Source organism: Neomonachus schauinslandi, chromosome 15 (assembly GCF_002201575.2).
Source record: "Neomonachus schauinslandi chromosome 15, ASM220157v2, whole genome shotgun sequence".
In the NCBI taxonomy this organism is placed as follows: domain Eukaryota; kingdom Metazoa; phylum Chordata; class Mammalia; order Carnivora; family Phocidae; genus Neomonachus; species Neomonachus schauinslandi.
The window spans coordinates 48,938,980-48,962,698 of record NC_058417.1 but is presented as its reverse complement, the minus strand read 5'-3'; the positions used below and the strand labels follow the sequence as shown (position 1 = coordinate 48,962,698).

Here is a 23,719-nt window from a genome sequence, read left to right as displayed (position 1 = left end):
TTTTTTTTTTTTTTTTTTTTTTTTTTTTTTTTTTTTTTTAGTCTATTGTTATAACAGTAATCAATTACCCTGTCTGGAAAACAACTTAGATTTATAGTAAGACCTGTCCATGCCTTAAAGATTAATTTAAACATTTCTAGAAGTCAAGAAGTTATGCAAGAAAGATTTTGCTCTCCTCTAATTATATCTTGTAGCTAGGGACAAGAACATAGGAACAGCTTCAAGACAATTACTATTAGAGTTTTAGAGGCTGTTATCTATAATTCATCTACTGGGAAATAGGGAACTAAAACAAATGGCAGCTTTCGAGAATATCAGTGCAGCTCCAAAGAGTATGTGTCTTCATTTAACAATTACTAGATGAAAATATGAAAGAGAACCTGCTCATTCTCTCTAAATACACGCCTATAAAATTCAGGTTTTTAAAATTTCTTTTGGGGGCACCTGGGCTGCTCAGTCATTAAGCGTCTGCCTTCGGCTCAGGTCATGATCCCAGTGTCCTGGGATTGAGTCCCACATTGGGCTCCCTGCTCCGCGGGAAGCCTGCTTCTCCCTTCCCACTCCCCCTGCTTGTGTTCCCTCTCTTGCTGTGTCTCTCTCTGTCAAATAAATGAATAAAGTCTTTAAAAAATAAAATAAAATTTCTTTTGATATCATGCAGTTCCTGGGAATGCGACCCGCTATTAGGGGTCACAAAATATGGTTCTTTCTCTTTTTGTTTGCTTCTTAAATTGGGTGTATGTTTCCATTCTGGACTTCTCACTATTTCTCAAAAACATATAACTATGTTTGATTGTATGACATGTAACAATTTCGACATTTTACAGGTGTGCTTTGAACTTCAGAATGTCTTAATGGTGGACTTTGGTTCTTTGAATGGACCCTTATTTCTCTTGGTCCTTGCAAACTGCATTTCTCCTTACGCTGGCATGAGCAGCATCAGGGATTGCAAAGTAAGAGGGGGAGGGGAGGGTGAGAAAGATGACTTTATCTGACTTTAGTAGTTAGAATTTCATTGTTTTATGCACTCAGGATAGCTCTTCAAGAAAAATATGTTTACACATAAATATGTCATTGCTTTAATCTCATTATAGATTTTATTAAATGGTTAATCATTCAAAGGGGTCAGAAAGTTCACTATTCAACACAGTGAACTTGCCTCACCTTTAAAGGGAATCATACTAAATCAACTGTGGAGGTGAAAATGTGATATTTTTTGACATCATGTTGTTATTTCACAATTCCAAACAGAATTTGTATTTTTTTTTTTAAGATTTTATTTATTTATTTGACACAGAGAGAGAGACACAGCGAGAGAGGGAACACAAGTAGGGGGAGTGGGAGAGGGAGAAGCAGGCTTCCCGCTGAGCAGGGAGCCCGATGTGGGACTCGATCTCAGGACTCTGAGATCATGACCTGAGCCGAAGGCAGATGTCCAACAACTGAGCCACCCAGGCGCCCCTGGAATTTGTATTTTTAAAGAGAGCATCAGGGCGCCTGGGTGGCTCAGTCGGTTAAGCGACTGCCTTCGGCTCAGGTCATGATCCTGGAGTCCCGGGATCGAGTCCCGCATCAGGCTCCCTGCTCAGCGGGGAGTCTGCTTCTCCCTCTGACCCTCCTCCCTCTCATGCTCTCTGTCTCTCATTCTCTCTCGCAAATAAATAAATAAAATCTTTTAAAAAATAAAAATAAATAAATAAACAGAGCATCAAATATAAGATATACCGTGTTTCTGAAGCTTTAACTATGCTTTTGTAAAGTGGCCTTTAAAAATTTATGTGATAGTCATTTTTATTTATCTACATCAAAAAGTAAACCAACTTTACAAATAAGTCAGACCTTTCATGTTGAACTAGTGGCTATACACATTCCCACACTGGATGTCAGATACTTAGGAGAAACCTATTTTCCAGTCACAGAGACACTGTATTCTTTGTGATAGTGTTAATGTCTTAGTTGTCCTGAGGCCTGCTTACCTAAACGTGGGTTAGAAAGTTACTGAAGCTCAGATTCACCATATAAAATAATATAGACCAAAAAAAAAAAAAAACCTACCTGCTACTACAACACGCTATTTCTAAAGTTTACCAAGAATTAATATATTTGCATAAATGCAGTACATTTTCTAACTAACATTTCAAACCCTTCTATATCCCTTCTGTTTCTTTATCAGCAAAAAACTTGGTCTCAGTTATGGATTTCAGGCCTGTGTCCTTCAGCATACTGGACTGGACAGGCTTTGGTGGACATTCCGTTACACTGCTTGATTCTTCTTTCAATATATTTAATTAACTACTTCATGATTTTGGACCTCAACTTTTCACTGGGACTCATGTTTGCTCTTGTAAGTGATCATTTTTTTTTTAACCAGGCTGAATATAATAATAGAATCAAAACAAATATCTTTCATTAACACTATCATTAACAAAAGTTGTACGTAAGAAAATCGCCTTACACAGCCTTATGATCTAATTATCTCCCCATTCCCTGTCCCACACGTCACCAGCCAGCTCTCTTGCTATTGACCTTGTTGTTCGTAGGTGGTTTACATAGTTGGTTGTTCAGCTTCTCTTATATTCTTCACATACATGATTTCATTCATCTTTTGCAACAGGAGAAAGAATAGTGGCTTTTGGTCTCTTGGCTTTCTTATTGTAAGTATCTGTCCATGTAGTATGCACATTTGTATTAAGTTTTTTTAAAGCTTATTTTTAAAAATGCAAAGTTAAGTGTAAATACTTTACTTAGAAAAGAATGGAATTACTTCTTTAGTACTTCCATTATTGTTGGACCGTGTTTCTGGTTTTAGTATTGTTCATTTTCTTTCTCCTATTTTCCATTTGTTCTTTGGGGTTTTTCTTTTACATCTCTGTTTCTTTGGAGAGAAGCAAAATATCTGTAGAAATCTTGGCATGGCTTATCTATCATCAAAGACTAAATCACTTGGGACAGTTCCCTCATTTTATAGAGTGGGAAAAACTTAAAAGAATCATACCTGAACCTAACCCTCTCTACTCAGTGTAGTTTTCCTCCTGAATAATTCTACTTATTAAAAAAAAAAGTGTGATAGGTGGCCATATTGACTAGTAACATAAATAAACATGAAAAAGTTTGGTTAATAATGTGCCTTGTTGACATTTTGAGAACATACCATAGCTTTCTGATCATTTCAGATATTAAAACAGTTAATTAAGATTCACCTTAAGAACTGAAAAGGCCAGCCACATCCAAATCATAACTTTAATCTCATAAGCAGTGTATAGCTCTGTCCCCAAACCCATTTCAGGCATGTCCTTAGTTTGGGGACCAGTAGTGAGAAAGGGAGCAAGGTCTATCTTTTTATTCTTCCATTTTCTTCTGGATTTTCCTTTCTCCTATATATATATCCTGGGGACAGGATAGAAGGTTTAGGGGTAAAGAGACCCAACATCTTACTTCTTTGGGCTCTTATAGTCACAGTGGCTGGTCTTTGTGGATAATATCCAAAGGTTGGATTTTGTGTGGACAGGAATGCCACAAATACAACCAGTTGGAGAACTCAGCATGCCAGCAGAAATCCTAAAGGCAATTAAATTGCTTCTTAGTCTCTAAGTGTCCTTCCTATAATACCTAATCATATCATTCCTCGGGTCAATTTTATAAGTGGTTGTGCTATAATAGTCAAATGTCCTAACAAGGTAATGCCTCCTTAACTATTGGAATTAGTCCTTGATCTATTTGGTTTTTTCCCCTTATGTTTCCCAATAAAAGGTAGATTTGTCAGTTACATCCATTTATTTAATCAATTTTGCTTTATATATTTTGAGACTACAGGTGACCCTTCAACAACATGGGGGTTAGGGGCCCCAGCCCTCTACACAGTCCCAAATATGCATATCACTTTTGACTCCCCCAAAATATATACTGTTGACTGGAAGCCTTACCAATAACATAAACAGTTGATTAACACGTATTTTGTATGTTACATATATACTGTATTCTCACAACAAAGCAACCTAGAGAAAAAAATGTTATTAAGAAAACCATAAGGAAAAAAAAAAAAAAGAAAATCATAAGGAAGAGAAGATACATTTTCCAGTACTGTATTTACTGAAAACTACCCATGTATACATGGACCGACCTGCACAGTTCAAAATCATGTTTTTCAAGGGTCAGCTGTATTTTACTGGGTGCATTCAGTCTGGAATCATTATGTAGTGACCTGTTTATTCTAATAATGGTTTTTGGTCTTAAAGTCAATATATCAGATATTAATAAAAGTTCACCACATCTCTTTTATTCAATATTTGCCTGGTAAATCTTTTTTGCATGTGTTAACTTTCAGCCTTTCAGTGTCCCTTATGCTTCAATGTGTGTCTTTTGTCAACTGAATATAGTTGGATTTTATTTGTTGTTGCTTTTAAATTCAATCTGACAATCCATGCTTTTAATTTAATGAATTTCTTGTGATTGTTAATATATTTCAATTTGTTTATATCATTTTACTTTATGGCTTTATATTTATGTATATTTACTTTATGGCTTTATATATTTATATGCATTATGTGGCTTCCTGTCTTTCTTGCTTTTGGTTTTTTATTCAATCAAATTTGTTTATTCTCAGGGCACCTGGATGGCTCAGTTGTTAAGCATCTTGCCTTCAGCTCAGGTCATGATCCAGGGTCCTGCTCAGTGGGGAGTCTGCTTCTTCCTCTCCCACTCCCCCTGCTTGTGTTCCCTCTCTCGCTGTGTCTCTCTCTGTCAAATAAACAAATAAAATCTTTTAAAAAACATTTGTTTATTCTCTTTTATTCCACATTTTACCCTCTTCTGGTTTGGAAGTCATAAACCAGATTTTATTACCTTAGTGGTTACTCTTTGCATTAGTTTGCTGCAAATGCCATAATAAAGTACCACAAATTGGGTGGCTTCAACAACAGAAACTTATTTTTTATCATTCTGGAGGTAGAAGTCCAAGATCCAGGTGTCTGCAGAGTTGTTTTTCTGAGGCCTTCTCCTTGGCTTGTAGATGGCCACCATCTCCCAGTGTCTTCACATGGTCTTTCGTGTGTGTCTGTGTCCAAATTTCCTCTTCTTATAAGGACAAGAGTCATATTGGATTAGGGCCCACCCCGTGACCTCTTTAATCTTAATTACCTCTTTTAAGACCCTATCTCCAAATACAGTCATGTTCTACCGGGCTTAGAACTTCAACATATGAATTTTGAAAGGGACACAATTTAGCCCATGATATCCTTGATTTTCCCCCCATATTAAACTTAACAAAGCCTAAATCAATAGTCAATATCCTAATTACTTCCAACGCTGTGTTTGGAGACTTTATGATCAATAATTGCTTAACCTACTTACATGCTGTTCTCTAGTGTTTTGTTCTTTCTTTTTCTAAATCTCACAAACATTATTATTATTATTATTTTAGGAAGTTAAAAAAGATTTGTAGACACTTCTTGTTGACCATTATTTGTTCACTATTCACACTTGGAGCTTAGTCTTTTCTCTCTCTTATTAGGGCCTTTTTTTTTTTTATTCTTTTTTTCACTCTCATTCTTAAAAGTTAATTTGACTGGGGGGTGCCTGGGTGGCTCAGTTGGTTGGGCGCCTGCGTTTGGCTTGGGTCATGGTCCTGGAGTCCTGGGATCGAGCCCTGCGTCAGGCTCCCTGTGGGAGCCTGCTTCTTCCTCTCCAACTCCCTCTGCTTGTGTTCCCTCTCTTGCTGTGTCTCTCTGTCAAATAAATAAATAAACAAATAAATAAATAAAACTATACATAGAGAGCTATTAAAAAAAGTTAATTTGACTGCATATGCATTTCTTGGTTGGCAATTATCTTCTTTTATCACATAAATATACTCAACCTCTTGCTGACGTTTTTGCTATTGAGATGTCTGCTGTCAGTTCTTTTGCCACGCCTTTGTAGAAGATCCATCTTTGACTGCTCTTAAGGTCTTTGACTTTAGCATCTTTAATTTCATTACAGTGTTTCTAGGTGTGGATTTCTTTTTATTTATCTTTTTAAAAATGAATTGTGCTGCCTGAATCCATGAATTCTTTTGTCAGTTCAGGGAAATTCTCAGCCAGTATCTCTTCAAATATTACCTCTCTTACTAAAGTAAAAATAAAATATTTATTGTTTGCTCCCTGGAGTCTACTGAGATAGTGTTAGTGTTATTCTCAATCTATTCTCCACATCTCTTAGCATTTTGTGCAAATTTCCCATATCCTTGTCCTTGCTGCACTCTGGGAAATGCTTCAGAATTTCTGTCCAATTCAGTTATTTCGTATTCAGCTCTTTCTAATTTATTTCTGATCTTTGACTGACTTTTAAAAATTTCAACTTTGTTTTCTAAAACTCTAATTCGTTCTCTTTCAAACATGTCCAATTATTCCTCGTGGTCTTTTGTTACTTGCTTGTGTTCTTTATTCCAGGTTTGATTTCCTTATACATTTAATTGAAAATAGTATTTGCTTGTTATTTGACAATTCTAATAGTCTACAGATAGTTTTAATATGTGTGTATGTGTTGTTTTTCTTTCCCTCCTCATTTACCCTTATTATGGCTGATTGCTTTGTATGTTTAGCTTTCTTTCCTTTTTTTTTTTTTTAACTGGGAGCACATATTTAGTTGACCTTTAAGTATGGAACTCTCAAGATGTCAAATTGGGGATGTCTTCATCCTAAAAGAATTTTCAGTTACTTTCACAAGACGTGCAGTGTAGAACCCACATAGGATTGCATAGACCATCTTAGAGTATCATGCCTTAATATGGGATTTGCAAGGAATACTCATAAAGAGGGTTACTCTTTATTCTATTGAAGGTACTTGGAGGGAAGGACCATAAGGAGGGCCGAAGTCTTTGCCTGTCCATCCCCAAACTGGAATAAGCATTTGTTCCCAGGTGTTTCAGATTTAGTGTTTACTTAAAGGTCCAAGTCAGGTTTCAGACTTTGTTTTTGCCCTTAAAGAATTCCCTCGGATCCTTAGACTTCAGGACTCTCTTCCAACATGGCCCAAGACAACTCTCCAAACAAGACCATAACAATGAATCAGAGACGCAGCCGCACCAAATTCACAGAAGATCAATTGAAAATCCTCATGAAGGCATTTCATCAAAATCCTTACCCAGGTTATGCTACCAAACAAAGACTCGCTTTAGAAATCAACACTGATGAGTCCAGAATCCAGATTTGGTTTCAGAATCGAAGAGCTAGGCACCAGTGCCAGAAAAAATCAGAACCCGATGAGGACTTAGAATCAAGTCAAGACCAAGATCACTCTGCAGAGGAGATTCAAAGTAGAGAAGACAGACGGTGTCATACCAGCTACACTTCTTCGCAATTACACACCCTCATCGAGGCATTTATGAACAACCCTTATCCTGGCATTGATACCAGAGAGCAACTTGCTAAAGAAATTGGCATTCCAGAGTCAAGAGTCCAAATTTGGTTTCAAAATCGGAGATCCAGATTCCATGTCCAGAGAAAAAGAGAACCTGATGATCAAGACTCAGAACAGAGACAAGACCAGGAACAGGATCTCTGAATGAGAGTTCAAGGCGCCACACCCAACGTGACCTCGAACTCATGACCCCAAGATCAAGAGTCACATCTCTACTGACTGAGCTAGCCTGGTGCCCCTGAAGCAGATATTTTAAAAAGTAAAATATCTGGTCAAATAGGGATTTCTACAAGGAGTGTGGTAATTTTAAATATGTTAAAATTTCAAACCCAGTTAATAAAGTTACATTCCAAAAAAAAAAAAAAAAAGAATTCCCTCACTGTTTTTCTGAGACTAGCAGTGTATTTGAAGGGCATTTGTTTCAAATGGTGTGGGTAAGGTCTTTTTAGGATATCTATTCCTCTGTATTTCTACATATAGAAGTCTACCACTAACTTGTAAAACTGCAGTTTTGTAAAGCAGTGAATATAGAATCTAGTTTATAGCAGATGGAGGAGTAAATATAAAAAGGGGAAGTAGAAACAGGAAGTGTTTTACAACTCCTTAAAATGTACTGTTGTTGCTATTGTTTGCCAGAGGGAAGATTTAATGGGAGGATTCTTTTTTATTTTCCTGATGTTTGGGACAAGATAGATGAGGTAATTAGTGCAGTAAGATAATGGAAAGAAAGGGAATAGGAGGAAGGAGGTAGGGTGGTCAAAGATAAGTTATTTCATTGCATTTATAGAATTAGAAAGTTTAACTTCAGTTTTCTAAAACTTAAGACATATTGCTCTATATTTTGTTAAAGCAAAACCTTTAATCATTATAAATGGTAAGAGCAATAAATCTTCAAAGAGATTCTGATACAAGGTTATAAAATAAACTAATGAACCCTAAGATTATTTCAGTTTATATTGCTTTTTCCTTCAGAAAATGGTTCTTGTTCTTGTGGAGGAAACATTATTTATATGCTTTTTGGTTGTATTGTTTCATAGATATCTTGACACCCAACACATTGTACATTGACTGGATGTATGGACAATTGACTCATACAACAAAAAGTACAGTGGTTAAGAGTTTGGGCTCTGGAGTCAGATGGCCCCCAGTTTGAATCCTTGATCTAGCACAGAATAGTTAGAAATCATTGGGCAAGTTACTTCAGTTATCTGAACCTCAGAAAATATGTATAATAACAATAGTACTCTAAAGGGTTAAGATTGAGTTTTTCAAAGCACATTAACTATCAGAGTGCTAGTAAATAGTTCATCCAAGTACTTGGCAAACAGTAAATGCTCCATAGATGCTCAATAGGAGTTTCTATCCTCTTTCTCCTCTTTTCTTACAACTACAGTAACTACAGTCCCACTTAACAAAATGTTTTGCATAAATTGGACCCTTAATATGTATCTTTTTTGATTGTTTGATGAATAAAAAACATAATGAGAAATCCTCCTTACTCTTTGCCTTCCCAATATTCATTCATTGATATTTATTGCACTTCTCTGTTAATGTGCCACTTTGCTTGAACAAAACAGTCTTTGCAATCAGAGGGCTTACATTCAATGGAATATGTAAAAGAAAGTGATTCTTGGGGCGCCTGGGTGGCTCAGTTGGTTAAGAGTCTGCCTTCGGCTCAGGTCATGATCCCAGGGTCCTGGGATCGAGCCCCGCATCGGGCTCCCTGCTCAGCGGGGAGCCTGCTTCTCCCTCTCTGCTGCTCCCCCTGCTTGTGCTCTATCCCTCTCTCTCTCTCAGATAAATAATAAAATCTTAAAAAAAAAAAATTAAAAAAAAAAAAAAAAAAAGAAAGTGATTCTTATTCAAACCAAACCAAACCATTCTTCAGAATGTCCCCTGGATTTGTAATGGAAGGAGAACCAGAGCCAGGGAGTCCGCTTATGAAACTACCAAAGTAGTCTGGGTGGGAATATGGGCTGCTACGTACAGTGCAGTGCTGTCCCTATTATTTGTCTCTGAGGACTTTTTTTAGCATAGTTGACACACACTGTTCCATTAGTTTCAGGTGTACAGCATGGTGATTCCACAAGTATACATCATGCCATGCTCACCGCAAGTGTAGCAACCATCTGTCACCATACAATGCTATTACAATGTCATTTACTCTATTTCTTATGCTGTGCCTTTTATCCCCATGACTTACTCCTCTGAGGATGTTTTAAACCTTTCAATTTTCCTACGTTAGTATCAAAATGGATAATTCTTGTATTTCTCCTATTGCTTAAATATGGCAATAAATACCCACCTCAATATTTATTTTGTCCTTTAAGTTCCCAAGTCATATTGCCAGTTAATTCTTAAGTTTATCCTGATGGTGAAGGCATTTGAGGATTCTGGGTGATAAAATAATGTTACATCCCTTCTTTTTTTGTTGCTCTCCATCCATATCAGATAGTACAAAATCTTTTAGATGAGTATGTCAGACTTTATTATAATCCTGTGTTTCAGTTGTAATGATAGTTTCATGCTTCCTAAAGAGGAAATCCTAACGATATAGCTATATATAAGGTGAAAACTGAAAATGAGAATATCTCCTAGGAAAACAGATTCTTCATAGAAAATAGCTTAAAATATTATATAATGACTGAGAAAATTATAATACCTCTGGCTATTTTTCTTTTAGATCTCATTACTTTTACTCAACTTCCTATCATCAGCTGAATTTGAAAAACCCAGTTTAATTTTATGCATGATTTCAATGCCTTTCTACACTTTAATTGGATTTTTCATGTTTTTAGTAAAGGTGAGCAATATTACCCACTGTGTGACTGGCCTTAACCATGTAGCCCATTAATAAAATCTTTGCCCAATGTTGGAACAGGTATAAAATTTAGAAGTTATTCAATGCTGATAAGTTCTGAAATTAAGATTGCAAAACTGAATAAGGTTGATCTCTGTGTTTAAGTCCCTTTTCCTAAAAAATAAGACTGCATGGAAGATGTGACATACTGCACTCTTTAATTGCTTGGCACTTAGTGTCAATAAATTGCTTTGGAGGTGTGATTGGAAAGGGAAGAAAAGTGTGTTGCTACAAAGCACTTCTGGGAGAAACCAAGCACTACTGAGAATTTGGGGCAACTGTTGATAAATCTGATCTACCTCACAGTTCTGTACTTTATCATTTCCCCTAACTTAAGTGCACTCCCCTAACCTAAGTGCACTCCTTAACGAGCACAAGGTAATGTATGGAACTGTTGAATTACTATATTGTACTCTGGAAACTAATATAACACTGTATGTAACTAACTGGAATTAAAATAAAAACTTAAATAAAAGAATAGTTAATGCTCTATAGTATTTTCTTAACAGAAGGCAGATAAAAAATATTCATTTGGAGGATGAATCGGAATGATTGTAAAGCTATAGTCAAAAGATATTTTATTTATTTTATTTTATTCCATTGAGCCTATTAAAAGGATTGAAATGTTCTTAAACTGTTATATATATATATATATATGTGTGTGTGTGTATATATATATCTCCTGCCAAGCCCACTAAATGGTAGTAATTTTTAAAAATCCATTTTAAGATTTACTGGCAGAAAAAATATTTGACTCTTCTAAGGAAACATTCATTTTTAATAAGATGAATAAAGAGAATTATATAGTCTCCCTTGTTTACCTATTTTATAGAACTGATAGAGATGCAAAACTAAATTTAGTGCTTAATTTCAATAATTATCTTATTCTGATATTTAACACATCTATTTCTAGTTATTTTACAATTGTAAAAAAATTAGCTGTCTCCTGTTACTTGGGTTTTAACATTCTGATCAACTTCAGTTGGTTTTTGGAAAGAGATGAGGATGATGAAAACAACAGTAACAAGAAAGAGTACTGCAAGAATTTTCCAGAAAGAATACTGAGAATTTTCATAGACATTAGGATACATCCAAACAAAATATACAATATTCACGTGTTAAAAATAATATCAGGCTAGGGAGCCTGGGTGGCTCAGTCATTAAGCATCTGCTTTGGGCTCAGGTCATGATCCCAGGGTCCTGGGATCAAGCCCCACATTGAGCTCCCTGCTCAGCGGGAAGCCTGCTTCTCCCTCTCCCACTCCCCCTGCTTGTGTTCCCTCTCTCACTGTGTCTGTCTCTGTTAAATAAATAAATAAAATCTTTAAAAAAAATAATATCAGCCTAGATGAAAAAAAAAGAAATCTGCAAATCCCCATTACATAAAATTGGAAGACAGAAAATATTGGAGATTACAACCAAGGAAGAATGTCAGCTCGTCAACAGACTTTAGTATCAGAGAACAAGTCTTATCCCAATTCATGGATTATACCCTGGCACCCCAAGGAACATCAAGTGCAATATATGCATATTTAGTGTATAGATTTTATATGCATCAAGCAGAGAGACTTTCATTTAGCCTTTGTTTTCTTTCAACAGCTATCCCATATATATATGAAACACTTGGAAGGTCTGGATAATGAAATCAAGGAAGGCCATGAAAGCATTCTCTTAACAGTCTTAATCATAAGAAAAATTTTCTACCAGAATATCTATTGCATAGGATTCATAACTGTGTAATATACTTGATCTTATTCAAATAACGGCAAATTTAAATATCCTAAAAATACTCACTCTTACTATATTCTACATTCGAATATAATGGCAGCAAAACGTGAAGGTATTTTTCTTTTTCTTTTTAAAAAGAAAAAGATTATTTATTTTAGAGAGCGAGAGAGAGAGCATGGGTGGGGGGAGGCAGAGGGAGAGGGAGAGAGAGAATCCCAAGCAGACTCCCCACTGAGCACAGAGCCTGAGTGAGGCTCAATCCCACAACCCTAAGATTATGACCTGAGCCGAAATCAAGAGTCCATTACTTAACCAACTGAGCCACCCAGGTGCCCCAAGGGTATTTTTCTATATGGAGTCAATGACAGTATAATGTATACCAGAAATACTAAAGACTTGATTGCTATTATTATATGTTACTGATACGATATATATCCAAAGACAATTTGAAGTGATTTATATATAAATACCACAAATGCTGTATGACTAAAATTCATTTAAATATGGATAAAAAAATAAACTAATTTGAGTAATGAAAAAGAAAGTTAAAAAATTAAGTGGAATTTTATTTTATTATTTTTTTAAGATTTTATTTATTTTAGAGAGAAAGAGAGCACAAGCAGGGGGCAGAGGGAGAGAAAGAATCTCCCAACAGACTCCCTGCTGAGTGTGGAGCCTGTTTCAGGGCTCAATCTCACAGCCCTGAGATCATAACCTGAGCCGAAGCCAAGAGTGGGGCGCTTAATCGATGGAGCCACCCACGCACCCCTTAAGTGCAATTTTAAACTGGAGAAGACACTGAAATAAAATATAAATGTTGTATCTGTGCATTATGGTAACTGAGACAGAAAAGAGGAACAAAATGGATTACAGACCTTTTTTTCTCTTAATGACAGAAGACTTATTTGTTGAGGGAGAAGATTTCCTAAGTTTTTATAAATTTATAAATTTTTGAAATTATATACATTTCCACATGAGTCTTTGTATATCAAGTGTATATTCTTTGTTTTATAAATAAATGCAGAGATGTTCTACACACAATTATTTTTAATTGCCCACTAATAAATACTAAAGTTATACAATTGTTTGATTAGAGCATATATTCATTACAATGTGCAGTCCTGGGTAACAGAACAGACCAACCCTGGAATGTAATGCTATTGCTCACAGGCATCCTTACATTGTTTATGATTTTACTCAGAATTTTCTTAGTACTTAGTCATTAGCATTCTGTTAACTGTTTATAATATGAAGTATTTGTTAATTCTCTCAGTTCCTAGTTTACTAGAGGTTTTAGTCTTTGCTTATTGATTTATTTATCAAGAATGAGTCTTGAATTTTATCAAAGGTTGTGTGCATCAAGAATAATCAAAATTTGGGACACCTGAGTGGCTCAGTTGGTTAAGCATCTGCCTTTGGCTCAGGTTATGATCCCAGGGTCCTGGGACCAAGTCCCACATCGGGCTCCTTGCTCAGCGGGGAGCCTGCTTCTCCCTCTACCTGCTACTCCCCCTGCTTGTGCTCGCTCTCTCTGTGACAAATAAAAATCTTAAAAAAAAAAAATAAAAAATTTTTTTACTAAATCTAATAAGATAATGAATGCATTTTATTTCATTTTTCATAATGTTTAAGAAATCTTTCCCTCTCTGAGGTCATGAAAATATTCTTTTATATCGTCCTCTAAAAGATGTATATTTTCCTTACACATTTATGTTTTCAGTCATCTGAACTTGATTTTTTTTCCGTGTTGGAAGGTAAGGGTCTATTTCATTTCTGTCTTTCAAGATACCCAATTGTCCAACACCACTTGTTGAAAAGCCTGTGCTTTTCCATTGATATTCAGGGCCACCTCTGTTCATATATAAAATGTCCACATATGCAGGGTCAATTTCTGGGATTTCTATTCCAATTTGTTTGCTTCTGCTTCTGCCAAATTCTTTGGGATGCTTACCCGTTTGGTACTGCTTTTAACTAAATTCCAGGCTTGAGATTTTTTGGACAATTCAGGTGATGTGAATTTAGGCTACAAATCTGTGCGTAAGCTGGCTTCTCTTTCCACTTCATTCCCTACGGTCAGCTCTCCCAGGTGTTCTTTATGTCCTTCACCAAGGGTGAAACCCTTTGAGGCCCCACTTTATTAGTTAAAGGATCACCTATTCTAGACCTTGCTTGGAAGAAAACTCTATACTCGTATACTTTCTTCTGTCATCTTCTCCTGCAGAGTCTGTGAAAACTGAAATTTGAAGGTTTCAGGGTTTGGAGAATAACTTCAGGTCGAGAGTTGCTTTGTTGTCAAGCCTACTCCCTACATCCACTTAGATTTGGCTTAAAAAGTCAAACAAACAAACAAATCCTTACTATATTGTCAGCTTTTCTATGTCTTAAAAAAGTAGTTTTTTTAATTTAATGCAGGATTTTTAGTGGTGCCCCCTTTCCACCCCCCCCCTCCATGAGAGGGTTGGTTTGGATAAACTTGTCTTGTGAAAGTATTTTATAAGGGTTTTGTCAAATTTATAAGAAAATGATCAAATCTTCCATGAGAAAAGGCAAATATTGTCCACTGAATTTGAATCCCACGATGATGCTAATTCTAATTCTCTTTCTTTGCCTTTACCCATACCTTCAGAGTAGCATTTTCCTTTTTGTTATAAGGTGTCTGGAAATGAAGTATGTAAAAGAAACAATGAGAAAAGATCCAGTTTTCAGGTCAGGAACATTTATTAACATCTGAATATAATTTAAATATTTAATGTTTGTAGCAGTACATTTAACATCAATTTATTAGGTTAGATTTGCTATCCAATTCTTAACCGGGCACATTAGACATTGTTATTCTGGGGAAAAAACCCAGCATAACAACATTGGATTGAATGCAGGGATACATAGTTTTGAAGTCACTGGTCTTACCGATTTTAGGCAAGTTGAGTTTTTGTTCTGTGCATCTCTCTTAACAGTGGTTAAGCCCCAAAGCTTATTTTTTCTCCTGCTTACAACAAGTTCAGTCCCCAAGGAGAAGACATGATAATGAGCTGGTGTGTTCAGTATGTGTGTGGAATGTTTTGAAAAGGGAAGAGAAGCCAATTCTGGTGATCATTTATGATGTAATGTGAGGACCATCTGGATGGCCGCAGACTGAAAACACTGATAAGTCTGTATCTGAGGGAATTTCCAGAGCTAGTTGACAGATGGGATAAAAGGTTTTAAAGACAATAGTCAAAATATTTCAAGGGACATGGCTACCTACAAGGGGAATCTTGTAGGTAGTAAATTAATCATTTTCTTTCTTTTAAAGCAGAGGATAAATTAAGTGTAGAGGCTTACATTCTCTTGATAGTTGTTGTACAACTAGAATCACATTGTTAGGTTATTTTATTTTCTCTGTAGGATCTCCTCAAGAAGTAGGGAAAATCATCCAAATCCAGAAGAGCCAGAAGAAGAAGATGTTCAAGCTGAAAGAGTGAACACAACAGATGCACTCACTACTCTGAACCTGAATGAGGTGAAAACAAGTAACTTGAACCCTTTATAAAACACTGGGCTAGGTAGCTTGTCCTGTAGAGTTGACGAACTCCTTGTTTTTATTTTCAAAACATGCTTTTGTTTCTGTAACACTAGCACATGTAGGTCATGTTTAAATCACATCCTTTGAAGTATCTATCTTGTCATGCACTCTTAATTTTCTCTTCTTCAGTTTTTTGTGGATCTTAACCTGCCAGGTCTTTATTCATCAGTGTAATTCAAAACATTCTCTGATATTTTTATCAACCTTAACAAGATCTCACATCTTTTGCAAGAGTCTAAGTTTCATTTTGCATGATATTGAAGTCATGACATTAATAACTATAATTAGCAAGTAAATTTACACTGTATGGAAATCAATAAGAAACATACCAGAAATGAAATTAGTGCCAAGGGCATAATGCAAACACAATGCATTTGATTAGAAATTAGTTTTCTAAGTAGTAATCTCCTCTCATGAACATACATTTGGGTACTTCATTTAAAAAAAAGAGGCTGAACAAAATCTGGTTATATTCCTAACCTAGGACATGAAAGATAAAACATGAGTGCACAAAATATCTGAGATTTAACAGGAAAATCATGTTTTGTCATGTTTTAACAGGAAAATCATGTTTTGCCAGTCATAATGGCAAGCTGTTTACACAAGGAATATAAAGAAAAGAAAGTTGCTTTTCAACAAGAAAGAAGAAAATAGCCTTAAGAAATGTCTCCTGTGTTAAAAAAGGTTTGGACAATGTTCCCTTTATCAGGTTGTTCCTTATTTATTTAGGTTTGGGACTGTGAAAAGGAGAAAACTTTCCATTCTTTGAGACTGTTCCTCGATCTTGGTTAACATGTAATTATAAAAATACTTGACATGTTGGCAGAGAAACGTTTTCTGTTTCAAAACCATGTCCCAATTCAAATGGTAAGAAACCCAGTCTTGGGTCAGGAAGATCAACTCATTCTACTATAAATCTAAAGTCTTTTTTTTTTTTTAAAGATTTTATTTATTTATTTGATAGACACAGCAAGAGAGGGAACACAAGCAGGGGGAATGGGACAGGGAGAAGCAGGCTTCCCGCCGAGCAGGGAGCCTGATGCGGGGCTTGATCCCAGGACCCTGGGATCATGACCTGAGCCAAACGCAGACGCTCAATGACTGAGCCACCCAGGCACCCCAGTCAAGTCTTTCCATTCACGTTGGAAATAGAAGATTGGGAAGGGGTTGTTTGAAAATGTTACTTTGTTTTAAAATGTTACTAAACTAAGTGATTTTAGGTTAGTCAAACTTTGAAGTACAAACATCAATGGTGACTCTTTCTTCCAGGTGAAGTTTTGGGGTTGTTGGAACACAGTGGAGCTGGTAAAAGTACTTCTGTTAAAATATTAACAGGAGACACAAAGCCAACTGCAGGAGTGGTACGTGAAGGAACCTAGCTCGTTGCCAGGGGAAATTTCACTTTAAATATCAATAGCATCCTTATATTTTTCTATCAGTAAATCAAATAATTTTTTTAAGAAAACGAATAAATAAATGAAAGGTTTTATAAAATATCTTTGCATGCTCAAAAAATAGTGACGCTTAATGGCCAAAATTTTTTTTTCTTTTGGAGCATGCATGTGGGGCGGGGGGGGACAGGGGGAGAGGGAGAGAGGAAATCTTAAGCAGGCTCCACACCCAACACAGGACCCCATGCAGGGCTCTATCTCACGACTCGTGAGATCAGGATCCTGAGCTGAAATCAAGAGTTGGAGGCTTAACTGACTGAGCCTCCCAGGTGCCCCTATGGCCACTTTTTTTTAATGCAAGTAAAATTAACATGCAATGTTATATTAGTTTCGGGTGTAAAATATAATGATTCAACAATGCCGTATATCACCCAGTGCTCATTACCCAGTACTCTTAATCCCCCTTCACCTATTTCTCCCATCCCCCCACCAATTTGACCATCACCAGTTTGTTCTCTGTATATAAGAGAGTTTTTTGTTGGTCTTACTTTTTTTTTTTTTAAAGATTTTATTTATTTGAAAGAGAGAGCATGAGAGACAGAGAGCATGAGAGAGAGGAGGGTCAGAGGGAGAAGCAGACTCCCTGCTGAGCAGGAAGCCCGATGTGGGACTCGATCCCGGGACTCCAGGATCATGACCTGAGCCGAAGGCAGTCGCTTAACCAACTGAGCCACCCAGGCGCCCCCAGTCTTACTTTTTCTTTGTTAGTTTGTTTTGCTTCTTAAATTACACATATGAGTAAAATCATATGGTATTTGTCTTTCTCTGACTGACTTATTTCACTTAGCATTATATTCTCTAGGTCTATCCACATTGTCACAGGTGACAAGATCTCATTGTTTTCTATGACTGAGTAATATTCCATTGTAGATATATACCACATCTTCTTTATCCATTCTTCTATCAGTGGACACTTGGATTGCTTCCATATCTTGGCTATTGTAAATAATGCTGCGATAAACATGGGGCATTTATCTTTTTGGATTAGATTTTTTTGTTTTCTTTGGTTAAATAGCCAGTAGTGGAATTACTGGGTCATAAGGTAGTTCTATTTTTAATTTTTTGAGGAGCCTCCGTACTGTTTTCCACAGTGGCTGCTCCAGTTTTTAGTCCCACCAACCATTTACAAGGCTTAGTGGCCACTTTTATCTCCTTTAGTAGAAGGAGAATTGGAGCAAAAGCTGGATGTGGATCTGGCTTTCATTGTTCGATGCAGGTGGTTTTGCAAGGCTGCAGAACATCACTGAGGCAAGTGGAAGATGACACCCTCAAGTGTTTGGGGTACTGTCCTCAGGAAAACTCACTGTGGCCCAGTCTTATGGTGCAGGAACACCTGGAGTTGCACACCGCAGTGAAAGGAGTAGGCAAACAGGATGTTGCTCTTAGTACTTCATGGTGGGGGGGGAGGGCTCATTCACACTTTGTAGCGGGAGGAAGGGAGGAACATGTCATTTCCTCATTAAATATGGAAAGGAGATCATAAACAAGGTCTTTAAATTTAAATGCAAATAAAATGATGGGAAATCTGAAGAAGAACCAAATCATAAGACTTAGTGTTTGTGATGATGTTAATGGTCCTTTAATATACTTTAATATACTATTTTCAGGTTGATGGTGCTAAGGTTTTCTATATTGTTGGTTTAGGTAGGAACATGTGCTTTGTGTATAATCACAGTGGGGTTTTTTTTGGTCAGATTGGTGGAAGCTCTCAAGCTCCAGGAACAACTTGAAATTCCCACGAAGTCCTTATCTGAGGGAGTAAAGAGGAAGGTAGGAGGGGGGCTCCATGTTACTCTGCACACCCCACAGATCAGTGCCAGATGTGCTGTTGCTCTCTTTCCAGCTGTGCTTGGCGCTGAGCATCCTGCGAGACCCGTCAGTGGTGATTCTGGACGAGCTGTCCACGGGGGTGGACCCCGAGGGATAGTAGCAAATGTGGTGAGGGGCATCATATTAAGTGCAGAGTTAGTAGTGTGAGTCTAGAGTTAATATATTTTTTTACATTTGCTCCATTTTATCTTTGAGGCTCACATCCTCTAGTATTTAATTTGGTGAAACTCAATATAGTGCTCAAAATTCCCCAAGGAAGGAAAGATAGACATTTTAAGAATCTAATAGAATCTTGCATGTATTTGCTTTGATTTTCTTTTTCTTACTCCTCTTCCCCTGCCTCATTCTTCTTCTTTTATTCTTCAGTTATGGACAATCCTACAATGTGGTGTTTCTCTTCACTCCAACTTTTTAAACAAACATATTTTACTATTTCCCAATCTTCCACTTTTCATTCTATGAAGCCAATTAATGTGGTAATATAATTACATAATGCAGTATAATTTTTTTCTTTCTCTCTAGAGCAAAGATTTTTTTTCTTGTAAATGAATACAGAGTTTTCTATTATTCCTCATACTTCTTTCTGTTCACCTGTTTTCCCAAATTGCTTTCTAAATGCAAACAGCCCCTTACTTTATCTTTAGGCAGGCAATTCAGACCATTGTTAAAAACACAGAGGAGGCGCCTCCTGACCACCCACGCCATGGCAGAGGCCGTGTGTGACGGAGTGGCCATCATGGTGTCCAGAAGGCTGAGGTGGGTGCCCGTCCACACCCACCTCACAGAGCCCGTCCACACCCCCCAAGTTCTCACAGAGAGAATTACAGTTCACTGTGACCAGCTGGTGCTCTTCAGCTCCTCAATCTATGATCACTTTCCTCTGCCTTTGCAGTTGAGGAGGAAATTAAAAGACCAATTTTTTTTCTTTCAACTCTTTTTTTCTCTTCCCTGGATTAGGTGTATTGGATCCATTCAACATCTGAAAAGAAAGTTTGGTAAAGATTATTTTCTAGAAATAAAAATGAAGGACCCGACTCGAGTGGAGCCTCTCCACACAGAGATTCTGAAGCTCTTTCCACAGGCTACTCAGCAGGAAAGGTAAAGGACGTTTTTGGTTTGGGTGACAAGTGTACAGCACACTCAATTTAGTCTTGGATGAATCTGGACAGGAAGAGAAAGGCTGAGCTGGCTTACTTATTACAAAACAAGTTGTTTGGAGGTCACTCGGATATACAGAAAAAAGAGCAACTGAAGAGTCTTTTTCAGTGAGTGTTTCATATCTCAGAAAAGGTGGATGAGGTGTGTGTGTGCTCATGTGCCTGTGTATGTAAATGATGGAATGGTTCAAAAATTAGAAACAAAGTACAAACAAAACCAGGAATTTAATTTTTTTAAAGATTTTATTTATTTATTTGATAGAAAGCACAAGTAGGCAGAGAGGCAGGTAGAGGGAAAGGGAGAAGCAGACTCCCCACTGAGGAGGGAGCCCGATGCAGGACTCGATCTCAGGACCCTGAGATCACGACCTGAGCTGAAGGCAGCTGCTTAACTGACTAAGCCACCCAGGTGGCCCTTAATATTTTTTAATAGACAATGAAAATTATGCATCAACCTATAGCATTTTACTGAATGTAAAATTGCATCAAGAGCTCTAATAACACACACTCCTTTGCTTGAGAAAGATTCATGCTATCCTAAATTAATTGATTATTGGTATTTAATCCTCTCTATGGTTCTTTTAAATTTGTGTGTGGTTAGCTGTCAGTTACAAGCAGGGATAACCAAACCTATGTGAATAGCAGAATAAAGTTGAATTGAATTTAAAGAAGTATGGGGCGGGGCGCCTGGGTGGCTCGGTTGGTTAAGCCTCTGACTCTTGATTTCAGCTCAGGTCATGATCTCAGGGTTGTGAGAGGAAGTCCCATGTCCTACTCTGTGCTCAGCAGGGAGTCTGCTTGGGATTCTCTTTCTCCCTTTCCTCCTGCCTCTCCCCCCTGCTCACACTCTCTCTAAACTAACTAACTAAATGACTAAATAAATAAATAAATACAATCTTTTTTAAAAAAGAAAGATGTACAGGGTTTTCTTATGTATTACTTCTATTCATTTTTTTAAAATAATACTTATTGAGGGGCACCTGGGCTATTCAGTTGGTTGAGCATCCGACTCTTGGTTTGGGCTCAGGTCATGATCTCATGGGTTGTAGAATCAAGCCCCACAGTGGGCTCCACACTCAGTGAGGAGTCTGCTTGAAGATTCTCTCCCACTGCCCCTTCCCTCACTTGTGCTCAGTCTCTCTCTAAAATAAATAAATAAATCTTAAAAAAATAATACTTCTTGAATACCTACTATATGCTGGAGACCATGTATAGAGTAGTCAATAAATAGAGACGATTCTTATGGTGCTCACAGTCTTTGGGGGACAAGGATATTAAGGAAATGAAGATACAAAGAAATGAGGAAATGGCATTAAAGTAGGACTTCAAGACTGAGATAAGTTTGGCCACTGAAGAATGGGGATAAGAGGTACTCTTGAGAACACAGAATGTGCAAAGAACTTAAGTCAAGATGTACTTTATACATGCAGGGGCGTCTGGGTGGCTCAGTTGATTAAGTGTCTGCCTTCAGCTCAAGTCATTATCCTGGGACCCTGGGATTCAGCCCCACATCAGTCTCCCTGCTCAGTGGGGGGCTCTGCTTCTCCCTCTTCCTCTGCCTGCTGCTCCCCCTGCTTGTGCTCTATCTCTCAAATAAATGAATAAAATCTTTAAAAAAAAAACTTTATACATGCAGAGGATGGAAAGAAAGCTCATATAGTTGATGTGTAAAGAGATATCCAAGTGGAGATGCCAGAATACAGAGATGTAGGGCTCTGGCTCAGAAGAAAAGGCAATCATCAATGTGGAGCATTTTTACCAAATAGAAGATATTAAGTTAGGAGAGTGGGTGAAGTCAACAAGGGAGATGGAAAAGGGAGGTCTAGGTTGGGCCCCAGGAACTCTCAGTATCGAGCCTGGATTGAGGAAGAAAAGCTGGTGGGGAAACTACCACCACCACAATAACCATAATGACAAATAATTCAAGTGTGTCTAAAACAGCTCTATCCTACAGAATTTCTGCAGTGATGGAAATGTCCTATGTCTTTGCTGTCCAGTATAGCAGCCAATACCCACATGTGGTCATGGAACACTTCAAATGTGGCGGGTGTGACCAAGAGATTGAATTTTATTTGTTTTAGTTAATTTAAATTTAAATAGCCACATGGAGATAGTAGCTAAAATATTAAACAGAGCAGGTCTAGTGGGTTAGAAAGTCATAAATTTTGGTTGTTTCAGGAGCTGAGAGAGTGTGTGTTAGTTTTAAGGGGGATGTTTACTACTTTATTTAATGCTTTTGAGAAGTCTTAAAAATAGGATGAGTGTTCACTGGGTTGTGCAACATGGAGGTCACAAATGAACTTATTTGGGAAGAGGGGAGCTGGAGGTCAAGAAAGAATTTTTTTTTTTAATAAGAGAAAGTTCAACAGGTTTCAATATTATGAGAGACTGAAAATTAAAAGCAGAGGGGAAAATTTGATGAAAGTGTTCCAGAGAGCATGTTAAAGTATTGGCTTTTGAAAGTAAGAAATATAGCACAGGAAGAAAGATGGCATGGGCTAAGGATGAAAGATTCTTTATCAGTAATTTTTCAGAATTTATCTTGAACATTAAATTGAGAGCAACCAGATTTTTGTTGTTACCAGGTTTTTATCACTAAAGATATTTGGCTCAGATTCATGCTTTATCAAATTAAACTATTTACCTTTTTAGTTAAAGAAAACTGGAATTTTTAGGGTGCCTGGGTGGCTCAGTCAGTTAAGTGTCTGCCTTCCCCTCAGGTCATGATCGTGGAGTCCTGGAATCAAGTCCTGCATCGGGCTCCCTGCTCAGCAGGGAGTCTGCTTCTCCCTCTCCCGCTGCCCCTCCCTCTGCTCCTTCTCTCTCTCTCTCTTTCTCTCTCTCTCTCAAATAAATAAATAAAATCTTAAAAAAAAATTTTTTTTAGCTATCAATTTCTCCCCAATATTATAACACTGCAATAAATCTGACTTTTTCCTTCTCCCAGATATTCCTCCATGATAGTGTCTAAATTACCTGTGGAAAAGACGTTCACCCTCTATCTTGGGCCTTTTTCAAATTAGAGGCAGGTAAGTTTAGACATACTTAGACTTTATCTGTTGTGCATATTTTCACATGGAATATGTACTATATGAGTTCAAGTAGAAAAATCATATAATCAGTCAAAACTTAGAAAATCTCCACTGGATTCATCTTATATATTCTATAGGGAGTGTAGTGGTGGCTTTACACTCAGGTTTACTCCACCTGATTTTTCCTCTGCTAACAAGGAGACTCAGCTGCAAGTAAGTTAGAATATTCTGTCCTGGTTCCATTGCATGGTATTGGAGAATAATTATCAACATGTTGTCCCAAAGAATACTGAGTTGAGCTTCTTGCTTCTCCATATTTATCATAGTCAGAGGTGTGAGGAGCAAGAATGTGGCACCTGGGTGGCTCAGCCGTTAAGCACTTTTGGTGAAAAACATGTAAGCCTTTAATGTCAGTCCCTTTCAATGCAGTGAAACAGACCTTTGATATGGAAGAATACAGCCTCTCTCAGGCTACCTTGGAACAGGTGAGTTTTCTTTAAACCAGTGAGCACCATCCAGGGAGCCTTTGTGTGAATCTCTGTGCACATCGTCTTTCAGAAACACCCTGACATTTTTGTTTCCTTATTTATTTCCTCCCTACTTAGGTATTCTTAGAACTCTCTAAAGAACAGGAGCTGGGAAGTTTTGATGATCAAGTTGATACAACAGTTAGATGGAAACTCCTCCCACAGGAAGAGGCTTAA

General features: G+C 37.3%; 1 protein-coding gene across 1 annotated transcript in view; it reads left to right on the top strand.

The window, feature by feature from the left end:
• Window positions 1-23,719, top strand: part of LOC110570368 (ATP-binding cassette sub-family A member 10-like) — a 69,610-nt gene extending 45,891 nt beyond the window's left edge. The window contains 22 exon segments of the mRNA XM_044921848.1: window positions 846-953; window positions 2,174-2,344; window positions 2,541-2,673; window positions 3,509-3,564; window positions 6,982-7,431; window positions 10,079-10,198; window positions 11,855-11,941; window positions 14,598-14,689; window positions 15,368-15,482; window positions 16,107-16,155; window positions 16,158-16,229; window positions 16,815-16,906; window positions 18,213-18,391; window positions 18,691-18,766; window positions 18,840-18,934; window positions 19,471-19,497; window positions 19,499-19,582; window positions 19,784-19,924; window positions 22,931-22,967; window positions 22,970-23,012; window positions 23,445-23,500; window positions 23,621-23,719. Coding sequence (XP_044777783.1) covers window positions 846-953; window positions 2,174-2,344; window positions 2,541-2,673; window positions 3,509-3,564; window positions 6,982-7,431; window positions 10,079-10,198; window positions 11,855-11,941; window positions 14,598-14,689; window positions 15,368-15,482; window positions 16,107-16,155; window positions 16,158-16,229; window positions 16,815-16,906; window positions 18,213-18,391; window positions 18,691-18,766; window positions 18,840-18,934; window positions 19,471-19,497; window positions 19,499-19,582; window positions 19,784-19,924; window positions 22,931-22,967; window positions 22,970-23,012; window positions 23,445-23,500; window positions 23,621-23,719 — 2,382 coding nt within the window.